The following is an 11,469-nucleotide window of genomic DNA, read 5'->3' on the forward strand; positions in this document are numbered from 1 at the left end:
CCTCAACAACCATTTTTCTGTGGTTGAGATCTCTTTTGATCAGGGCATGATGCACTTTCAAATCTGAATTCTGAGGAAAACATGATGGCAACCAATATTTTTATATGAGAGAACAAATGTCACAGATCAAGTTCTGATAATAAGTCACAATACTGCTAGTCAGTTCTAAAAGATTGATTTCAGTCACCTATGTAAAACAATATATAAATTATAAAAATTACATGGTGCATCTATACTTTGTTTTATGCAGTTTTACTTTGTTGTAACTGATAGCTTTAGTTTGATTTAAGCAAGATAGATACTGAAAAACAGAAGAAGAATGGAAAGATACTGTCTATGTCCTCAACAGTATTAAACTTTCTATGATTTCAGTATTCCTTCCACCATTCCACCAGTGGTAAAACTGCAAGCTTTAATGTTCCCAATGCACTTTTTTTGTCTAAACATTCTGAATGGTAGCTTACTTTACTTACAGGAGTAAATAAGCATTCCTAATTATATCACAGTTGTCACCTAAGAGAAAAAAAATGCAAATGCTGTTTCTGAAGTGATATATTTAACAAATTCTGCAGTTTAAATGATACAGGAATTAACTTTGTTTATACATTTGTAGTACAATAGTCAATTCTTTAGCTTTTTTCTACATTTATCTATGTAATATTATGTAGCTGAAAAATAAACTCCAAACCAAAAAAAACTTCAGTCAAACTCCCCTTCCTCCTCCAGCTTTATTGATAGTTTAAAATTACATTTCTATATTCTAGGACTTCAATTGCTTTTACCATCTGACTTTAAAAACTGATTACAAGCAAATGAAACTCAACAATTGTCTAAGTGATATAGTATACAAAAATAACATCTTGATTTCTGTGAAAATGCAGTTCTTTTCAAGTCCTGAATAGCTCCAAATTGTGTATACTCAAAGCACTGATGTTCTGGGTTTGATTTAGTTTGAAATATTTAATGTTTCCCATTCCCTTGTTACCTCGCATTAGACATTCATTTATTGTATTACGGTTACTTCAATTTCTCCCTCACTCTTGTGGCCATTAACAGGCATGTGCATTGTTTGTTTGTTTGTTTGTTTATCCCACTTCGCTATATGCTTTTGGTAAGGCCTGATATAAATACTTGGTGTTTTAACTGTTACTGAGGTCAGACAATCCAAGGCCATTATTGTAATATAATTAATTACTGTGGAAGTTCAGACACTTCCAGCTTATTTCCTCCTGCATGCGATCACTTCCATGGAACCCAGGGAGGCTTTGCTGGTCTGACTTAACTCTTTCCACTCATCCATCCCTATTCACCAGTGGCACGGAAAGGGGGTTCTTTAACAAAGCATTATACATAACACCTCTACCAAACTAAACATAAACATTTTTTTGTAGTTAAATGCAGAAAGTCGATTTTTCCACCCCTTTCCTCCTTTAACACAGCAAGTAAAGCTCACTGGCCTGGGAATAGCCTCTATCTGCCAACCTTTGGCCAGTGAAGAGGATTCAGAGAAAAATAATACAACCATCAATCAGAAAAAGGAGGGGCGACAAAGGAAAACAGTTAAGCTGTAGCCTCAATTGTGCATTCCCGTGCAAGGTGTCCTGACTCCCCACACCGATAGCAGTTGACTTCACTAGTCTTGCTGCAGTTGATGGCTACATGGCCAGTTTCACCACACCTGAAATGAGACAAAACCAACATTAGCCCCACAGAGGCGGTGCAGAGAGTATGAGGATGGCTGAAAAGATTATTGGCAGTTCCCTCCCTTTCATCCAGGACATAGCATAGAAGTGTTGCTTGAACAGGGTCCGCAAGATTGTCTGGGACACTACACATCCTCTTCATGACCTGTTTTACTTGTTACCTTCTGGGAGGTGGCTTTGTGGTATCTGAAGCAGAACATCCAGATTCAGTCAGTTTTGTTTCATATAGTATTAATCTTGTGAACTCTACAGCTTCCTCCTTTCATTATGTATTCAAGATGGACAGTGATTAATATTTATATATTACTTATATGTAAGGGTGTAGGTCTATACATATGTTGCATATAGTATGTTTAAATGTGTGTTGTTTGCACTTTTGAGAGCAAGCAACTAAATATCATTTTTAATGTGTGCCATTGAACCCACAGTAAAAAAATGACAATAAAGGTTATCTATCTATCTATCTATCTATCTATCTATCTATCTATCTATCTATCTATCTATCTATCTATCTGTACATAAACTTATGCAGCATTTATGACAATGTAGTTTCTGTGGATTTAAACGTATTGCTAGTCAAGAGAATAAATGTCCCATACATTTTGCGGTATTAATATCTATACTGAACATTAAAATACAACATAGCAATTTTAGCATTCATAAAATTCTGGGTAGAGGTTACAATAAAGGATCTAAATTAAAATCATGGGATGCTTGCAGGAACAAGCAACTGAGGAAGCTTCTGCATATTGGTGTGTTAATCAGTCCTTTTGTTCTGAAACATTAGGATTAATGCGCATCTTACCGGTAGTATTAAAACCAATGTTTACCTGTAGCATTTGACTTTGGTGCAGTCCTTCTGAATGTGTCCAAATTCCCCACAAGAATAACACTTTTGCTCATCTGCATGATCACAGTCACGAGCCAAGTGGCCAGGTTTGCCACAGTTGTAGCAGCACTGCTCTCTCTCTCTCTTGGGTTCCTTGCAGTCCTTCGCAATATGGCCACCTCTACCGCAGTTATAGCAGGCTTCCACAATAAGAGAAAGAATATAAACAAGACTATAAAACCTTGATAGCATTGTGGGACATGAACTTAACAAAGCTTAACTGTTATAATGCATTTATTCTCCATTGTTTATTAATACTTACCATCCTCCTGAAGATCACAGTCCTTGGCAAGATGGCCAGACTCACCACAGCGGTAACAGATGTCTGGAAGTGATGATGACATAAATTGGAATCCTGTTGAGAAAGATATTAGTTTTTCAATGAATGTAGCTACATGTATCAAGTTAAATACATATAAGACTATAATCCTACTTTATTGCTATTCAATCTTGCATACAGCAAAAAGGAAGAGAATCATTAAAGTAGATGTATGGATTCAAATTCATGAAAAAAATTATTGGTAGGGATGATACCTCTGCCACGGCTTCGCATTCCACGGCCACGACCAATTCCAGTGGGGCATTCTCGAGCCCAATGGCCAGTACGCCCACACTTGAAGCACTCGTTACTGCTCATTGCTCCAATTAGGTTCTCTAAGCAAGAGGAAAATATTAATAAAAACAATTTAAGTATTTGTGTAAAAATGTTTTTATCACATAGATTTGAAAAGAATCAACTTTACATTTATGACAATATGTAAGATGTCAAACAATGCTTAAAGTTAAAATCTGTAGATTAAAAATAATTTTAACAATTGCAACTGTTTTTCAATTACTTAAAACTATTTTAAAACTGTGCAGTAAAGTTTCAATTATTTTTTCAGATTTTTCCTATTCACCCAATTAGTTATCTCAAATTACACAGTTAAATATTCTACATATCCACATATAATATTCAATGGTCTTTTAATCCACAATACAACTTCCAAAGGGGAAATCAACTGTATATAGAATATTCGCACAAGCACATATAAGATATATTGACATACACAATTCCAAAACATGTATTTCCCCAAGATCTGCATGATCCCCACTCTATTTTTAGAAGGGCCAGGAAGACCTGGTTCTTCATCCAGATCTTTGGTAGTAGAAAATAAGAGCTCTTGCTTCATTTCATCTGGTCTGTCATGTCATACTTGCCTTTTTTTTTAATCTTTAATGTTAACTGAGTCAGGCAGCATATATGTTTAATAAATAATTGGAAGCTTCCCTGAAGCAAAAGCATAACCTGAGAAATATGTGGTACCCTCCCCCCCAATCCACAGCATATATACCCCGCTCCTTCTGGTTATGTGCTTTTTGCTCCATGTCATAAACAAGAGATTATTTAGAGATTCTCCAAGTTTAAGGACTAGATGCATGCCTTAGCTAATCATTTTCCCCCTACCTTCTTTATCACCAGATTCAAAGAACATGTATACTTCCAACCTTCTGTTTACACTGAAACAAAATTTGTTATTTTTGCTTAATAGTCCAATACAAAACAGACATACACATTACTATTGAGGCTCAAATCAAATAATCATGTGTGAAGATGTAATTGCTGCCAGTAGAAAAAAAGAATCATAAAATAACTGTACTGAAAAAAGCAATATTTGGAAGCATGTAACTCAGTTCATATTGTTACTACATAATTTTTCTAGGGAAAGGCCATTTCCATTCTCAAAACATTATGTCAGAAGACATATGTCCATCAAGTTAAATAAAAAACTTAAAATTTCCACAATCATGCTTATTTGTCTTTAAAAGTTCTGTCTCAAGTTGCATTGATTAATATTGGTTCTTACTTATTTCTGAAGTGGACAGAGGTGTCAGTTTAACATGATTTAAAGTAAATCAGACAGCAAGGACATGGATAGATAAAACAGGTGGAGGCCCACTTAAAAATAAATATAAGGAATGTGGGAGTCTAAATTCTTCCCTTGAATATGACTCGCTGCAGTCTAAGTGCAGTGACTTGAGCCTGACTGGGAAAAACCACACTAGAAAATCTGGTAATGTCACCTAGGCATCCTTTTAATCCTGAAAGATGACAACCAAAATCTTATTTTAAAAATGTAATCTAGGGAGCAAGATGGTTTGCAAGTATTAACTGATCCAAAAATATTCAAGTTCCCACTTTCATAGTTTCTAAACTACTAGATCTATAATAGCCATAGCAACAAATGTTAACAAATGAATAAAAATGATTGCTTTGTCTATTTCTACCATTACAAACCTGAAATTTATTCAGATTTAAAAGAATCACATTCTTGTTTAACTGGTTTGTCTCCTTTAAGTTCCACAAAATGGTTGATGACACCAGCTATGTATCTTCCATAGTCAATTACTCAAAATACCAAACTGCTCTAAATAAGAATAGGTACGCATATTTTCACTTTCATAATGTTCAAAGATCTTGATTTACTATTGAAGTTATTTTATTTTAAGAATCCTTAAAGTTATCCTTACCAACTCCCATTTTTAGAGTGATTATTTAGAATGAAAGTAAGATAAAGCCCTTTTTACAGACAACAGAAACAATGGGTTAAAAGTCTATGTAATCCATTTGACAGCTATCTAGAATATAGCACAATCCAGGCTATTAGGTTAATTTAAACTACCTCCCCCCATAACTGTCTTTTATTAATGTAATTTTACTTTTCTCTTCTTTGGTTCCTCCTACTGCCAATTCATCTCATCCCATTCTTTTTATTTGCTGCTTCTTTTCATTTCTTTGGGGTTCCTATTATTTCCTTACTTTCATTTAATCTAATTTCTTCATTCAGGTTCATTGTTATATTTTCCAGTATAGATGCTCAGTGTATCTGAAACAAGACCTACCTAAGAAAATAACATACATATATACATCAGTAACTATTATATAAAGTTTCCCTTGTGTTTTGGTGTAAATTCTAAGTATGAAATTAAGAAAATTTAGATGCTAAATAAAAATATCTGTTCAGAAAACAAATAATATTCCAATATTGTAAACTGTGCCAACATATTAATAAAACTTTTGATTTAAAGTAGTCAATATTGGAAACACTCAGGCCTGCATAATAGATTGTTTTATCTTCCCATTTCTACACACATTCTTCCAAATATCCTAATATTTTTCTCAATTTCCAAAACATATTTTACTACCTTACCAATCAGTTGATTTGACAGAAATCCACAAATATATATTTTGTAGAAACTTACTTTGATTACTGACAGTACTTATATTAACTTCTGGGATCTTTTAACGTTACTATATGTTGCCAATCAAGAAAGAATATTCACACATTTTCCACAGTAGCAAACCAGCTGAAACCTATCATCCTCATAATTCAGAGGATTTACAGGTCTCCATGTATACTTAAAACAATGTCCTAATAATTCTTTTGATGCATCAGCTAGGTATCTTCCTTATAAAAGGTATGCTTTTCTTCAAAATGATTGTTTCCAATGCTTTTCACACAGTTTCTAAGTAATTTTACTAGTTAGCAACAGCTATTAAAAATGCCAGCCCAGATGGAACAGCACAGATCTGACAAATCAAGCAGGTTCTTCAATTGTTTCCCAGGTAGTTTTAAAGATCAACAGTCATTCTATATATAAAACTTATGTTTGCTATTAGTGTAAAGGCACATCAATTAATAATAATAAAGTTGGAAGGGACCTTGGAGGTCATCTAGTCCAACCCCCTGCTCAGGCAGGAAACCCGGCCTATATCATTTCAAGTTGTCTTGCTATCTCCATGTTGAGAGCCACAGCACTGCTACTGAACAGTTGTGGTATGGATCTATTAGTCTCCCTTATAAAGGACTTTGCTTGTTTTTCAGCAATAAAAACAGCTTGTCACAAGTTTACTAGGGAAACCAATGAAGCAGCATAATTGCCACTAAAAATAATCAACCTGCTAAGCCTGTGGGGCAACTTTTTGTATTGACAATTTATTCAAATAACTGCAGAGCGGGTCACTTTATAATTAAGGAAGCAACTATTATCCTTATTATCCATCAATAGCAACTTTTACCTCTTTCCCAAACTGAAGCAGTAACATATTTTAGTGGTATAGGCAATGTTTTCTATCTAGCTGATCCATTTTAAACATCATAATTATTGTAAAAACCATGTAATTTTTTTCACTGAGGGTGCAATTTCTGTTACTATTATTTCTTTTATTAAGAAGTAAATCCCACATTTATAAAACTCATTGAATCTCAAATATTTAATTCTGTTGTATCCCTGTGATATTTTCTAGCATAAAGCTATTATAGCCAACATACACAAGCATGCCATCATCTTGTTATCAAAGGATCTGCAGTCACTACTAAACAGATGTTTTTAGGCCAACAACAGCCTTAATCCAGTCTTAAATTGGACATCTAATATTCTTACCTCCACTGCGTAGTTGTGGCTATCTAGCTTCCTAAATTAAAATAGGAAGTAGTATTCCACTGTCACTTCTATTTAAGACTTTTATTACCTGGTAATATTTTTGAAACTGATCTCTTAAGGTTGCATTCATCTTGACTCATCTCCATTTTTCTCCATTCTATTCCTTCGAAAACCATAACCAATCCGAGTAATACAGAATGCTACAACTAAATTCTTGCTTATCTCTTACTGATTCTACACTTTAATTTTAGAACAGAGAGTCTGTCACCCCAAATCATCCTGAAATCTCCCAAAAGCTGACTGCGGCCGGGACCTTAAAGGGCAACTGAGATATACGAATTTTCCACCAGATCGGGCTTGGCTTCGAGACAAAGACGTTTTAGGATCGGGAGTGCTGCATTTCACTCTTCCTCAGTAACATACCAGTATCAATAAGCGACAGAAAGGCCGAAGTGAGTTAAAAGGGCTACTACCCGCCAATCCCGAAAATGCTGGTTAAGAATTAGGCAGGCGAACACGTGGAGGCTGCAGGTCACATGGAGGCTGTGGCGCCACCAGGGAGAGCCAGCTTTCCCGAGACAAGCGAGTCCGGAAAGCAGCTTTAGATATTCGTTTCAGCCTCGCTTTCTTTTCGTCAAGTCACAAGACCTATTACGGCCGCAGGAAGCCTCTCTTCCAAGCGCACGCGGTCCGCGTAAACTTCGTATCCCGTCGCCCTTGATTCGCATTCAGGGCCGGGGGGGATGGGGGAAGGCGGCGATCCTTGCCGCGAATAGGACTTGCCTGCTCCCTTTTCCTTGCAACTCCAGGATGTCCCGCCGCGGCCACCAGGAGCGATTTACTTACCGCCTCTCACAGAAGGCCGATCCACGATGGGTCGCCGATATCCCGCTTACTTGGAAATAAATGCGGGTAAGGCTGGGCTTTTTTTTCCCGCGCAGTAGGCCGGAACGAGCCAGCGCCCTCCTTCCCTCAACTCACTCCGCCCACAGAGGCCCCACCACCACCACCACCGAATTCGCAAGCCTCTCCGTCAGTTCGGTTACCTTCCGCGAACTTTCGTTCCCGTCGACGGCTCGATCCGGAATGGCCGCTCGGCTTGGGATTTTTCCTCCTTAGTCCACGCGCGAGATCCGACTAGCCACCCGCTACCGTTGAGTCCCTGCTGGCTGCGCCACACGCGGTTTGCACACGACCCCACACACCCGCCCTGCCGATCTGCGCACGGCTCTATCCCGACCGCGGGGCCAATGGCAACCCGTGAATGCTTTTGCGTAGTCCATCGACGACACAAGTAGTACTGGCCAATCGGCACCGTGGAAAAGGGGGAGGTGTCCGCCTACCGGAATATCCTCCAGTATTCTTCGGCCTAAACCGAGGGGAGGGGCTGTTACTGGAATAACGAGGACGGTGAGGGGGGGGAGAGTCCAAATAGCTTTCTCGCACGCGGCTTATCGCGATACTTAGCGAGCGTCTGCGCGTCGCTTGTGAGGCAGTGGCTGCCGCCCTGTTGGCGCACCTGAGTCGGCGAAAACGACATTTGGCAGCAGTGCTAGTGACGCGTTCGGAGTAGGATTGCCGACGCAGCGTCAGTTGTGCTTCGTGATGCTTTTCGCAATGTCCCCATGTGTGAAATGCCCTCTTTGCCTTGTTGGGATCCTTTTACACTATTTGGAAGCGTAGGGAGTTTTAAAGCTACCCAATTCTGTGAAACTGAGATCTGAATAAATCTGGAGCGCTGCCTGATTGCCATGGGGAATCTTTGGTGTCAGAAAACAAAAAAGAATCCTGAGACGTGAAGCTGCGGAAAAAAGCTGCGATTCGGGGGTTTCCCGCTGCCCTTTAGTCCCTGAAAAGCTTTTATTTGTACTGTATCTGAAGTTAAAAATGCTCTTGCAAAGAAAGATATTCAAAAGTAGCATCCTTCTCAAAAACAACTATAATTACTTGGAGAAGGTAGTGCAATATTGGGACATGAATCATCTGAGGAACATTTCAGGCAGCGGTAGAAGGATGTGAAAGTTAATCAGTTTGAGCATAGTTAATTTTGTATAATGTTCTCAAATTTTAAATCAAAACATAATTTTACTCCAGATACACCAGCTCAGTTGAAGACTGCTGTAATGCCTTGCATATTTTTATATGCTATAAATAGAGATGGTCTCATTTAAGTGGTATGAGAAACCACAAACTGGATTAGGAACAGAATCATTTAAAAGTGCACAGTACTTTTCTTAAAAGTAAAGCTGTAAAACTATCAGATTTTACAAGGTATTTTTGTTAATGTAACTTTAATATCTTGATGTTTTATTATTTTAACATTTGTATATCATTAAAATTAAAAAAAAATAGTCTTCCAACTATCCAGATATCAACTGGGAGACAAACTCTGCAGCAAGCGGGAGATCAAACAGATTCCTAACCAACCCAGCCAACAACTTTGTCATCCAAAAAGTGGAGGAGGGAACTAGATGTAAAGCTATACTGGACTTAATCCTTACAAATAGAGAAGAAGTGATAGAGGAAATTGAAGTTGTTGGAACCTTGGGTGAAAGTGACCATGTCATACTGGAATTTAATATAACACAAACACTAGCAACAGAAAACAATCCAACCAGTTCTTAAATTCAAAAGAGCTGACTTTAACAAACTCAGAGAGAACCTAGGAAAGATCTCATGGATGAAAACTCTAAAGCAGAAAACAACCTTGGAAGCATGGGAAATTCTCAAAAATGCAATCATAAAAGCCCAGACTAGCGCAATACCACTGAAAAAAAACAAACAAGAAATTCAAGAAGAAACCAGCATGGCTGCACAAAGATTTCTCTCACAAACTGAAAGACAAAAAGAACAAATACAAAAAATGGAAAGAGGGGCACATAACTAAGGCTGATTGTCAGCAGATAGCCAGAACATCTGAAGATGAAGTCAGGAAAGCAAAGGCTCAGAACGAACAAAGACTTGCAACAGAAATCATGGATGATAAAAAAAAGTTTCTTCCAACATATTAACAACAAGAAAAAAGTCAAGGAAACTGTAGGTCCACTAAAGAGAGAAGATGGCAAGAAAATAACAGGCAATGGAGAAAGCAGAGCTGCTTAACTCATACTTTACTTCACACAAAAAGAAATTATAGCCCAACATACCCAAAAAAACCACTGCAAAAGACAAATTAGTAACAAAAAGTAAGCAAGAAAATGGTAAGAAAACACCTATCCGATCTTGATGAATATAAATAACTGGGGCCTGACAGATTACATTCCAGAATTCTGAAGGAGCTGGCAGATGTTATCTCAGAACCACTGCACCATATTTTTCAAAAATCCTGGAGCACAGGGGAAGTACCTGAGGATTGGAAAAGGGCTGATGTGGTTCCCATCTTCAAGAAAGGGAAAAAAACATGCCCAGGAAACTACAGACCAATCAGTTTAACATCAATACCTGGGAAGATCCTAGAAAAGATAATCAAAAAACAGACCTGTGATCAGCTAGGAGCAAACAAAGATAACTAGTAGCCAGTACAGGTTTATTAAAAACAAATCATGCCAAACCAATCTTATTTCATTATTCGATAAAGTGACTAAACTAATAGACCAGCGAAATACTGTGAACGTAGTATACTTAGACTTCAGTAAGGCATTTGATAAAGTAGACCATAACCTACTCCTTGATAAGCTAGAAAAAGGTGGAATAGACCAGGGCTTTTCAACCAGTGGTATGGGTACCATCTGTGGTACATTGGCACCTGGCAGGTGGTATGCGACCATCCTAGAAAAGTAGCGGGGGAGGGGAATGAGCTGAACCGGTGGCAGCACTGCACAAGCTTGAGCAAGAGGTGGCTGGAGCTGCAGGGCTGTCAGGGCTCAGCGGAAGCGCCAGGATCAGTGCTGCTTTCGAGCTGATTGGTGCTTTTTTGGGGCTGTCAGGGCTCAGTGGAAGTGCCAGGATCAGCACCAGGCTCCAGCTGGAGCTCGGTGCTGATCCTGGTGCTTCTGCTGAGCCCTGAAGAAGCACCAATCAGCTGGAAAGCCACACTGATCCTGATGCTTCTGCTGAGCCCAGAAGAAGCGCCAATCAGCTGGAATTGCAGCATCTCCAGGGTCTTGTGATTTACATTCAGATGCTTGGCAACTGATTCATATTTATGACGGTCACAGTGTCCCAGGGTCATGTGAAGTGACCAAAACCTGCTGCAACCACCCAGCAGATGGGGGGAATAAAAACCAAACAACCCCCCACCCCACGCCCATTGCCAATCCTCAATAGAAATGCTCACAACAATGACATCCTTGGACAGGAGGAAGAACGCCACTGGGCATTGTCTTGCTCGGCTGTGGCTTGGGGGGGGGGGCAATTTTTTCAGTGCCATTGTAACTTCGAACAGTCACTAAGCGAACTGTTGTAAGTCGAAGACTACCAGTACTTTATCACTTTTTTCCTTTTTTTTTTTTT

General features: G+C 38.5%; 1 protein-coding gene across 2 annotated transcripts; it reads right to left on the bottom strand.

Annotated features, from left to right (window-relative positions):
• Positions 1 to 537: 537 nt before the first annotated feature.
• LOC120307628 (CCHC-type zinc finger nucleic acid binding protein) lies at positions 538 to 8,236 on the bottom strand. Of its 2 annotated transcripts, none has more exons than XM_039342558.1 (5): positions 8,064 to 8,236; positions 3,127 to 3,246; positions 2,855 to 2,947; positions 2,534 to 2,732; positions 538 to 1,678 (listed from the first exon to the last, which is right to left on the bottom strand). In XM_039342558.1, the coding sequence occupies exons 2-5, from the start codon at positions 3,227 to 3,229 to the stop codon at positions 1,561 to 1,563; spliced, it is 513 nt and encodes a 170-aa protein (XP_039198492.1). In that variant the 5' UTR covers positions 3,230 to 3,246; positions 8,064 to 8,236; the 3' UTR covers positions 538 to 1,560. The 2 variants fall into 2 exon arrangements, with proteins under 2 accessions (XP_039198492.1, XP_039198491.1); XM_039342557.1 differs by having other exon boundaries at positions 2,534 to 2,735; positions 8,064 to 8,235.
• Between the last annotated feature and the right edge of the window lie 3,233 nt (positions 8,237 to 11,469).

Source organism: Crotalus tigris, unplaced genomic scaffold (assembly GCF_016545835.1).
Source record: "Crotalus tigris isolate CLP2741 ecotype Arizona unplaced genomic scaffold, ASM1654583v1 scf7180000017799.356649, whole genome shotgun sequence".
NCBI classification, from domain to species: Eukaryota; Metazoa; Chordata; class Lepidosauria; order Squamata; family Viperidae; genus Crotalus; species Crotalus tigris.

Excerpts from the sequence above, each read along its gene's own strand:
- LOC120307628 (XM_039342557.1), bottom strand. The coding sequence starts at position 3,229 with ATGAGCAGTAACGAGTGCTTCAAGTGTGGGCGTACTGGCCATTGGGCT. Across the intron at positions 2,736-2,854 it reads CTGTGATCTTCAGGAGGATG|AAGCCTGCTATAACTGCGGT; the intron begins GTAAGTATTAAT and ends CTCTTATTGTGG. Across the intron at positions 1,679-2,533 it reads ACCAAAGTCAAATGCTACAG|GTGTGGTGAAACTGGCCATG; the intron begins GTAAACATTGGT and ends GTCTCATTTCAG.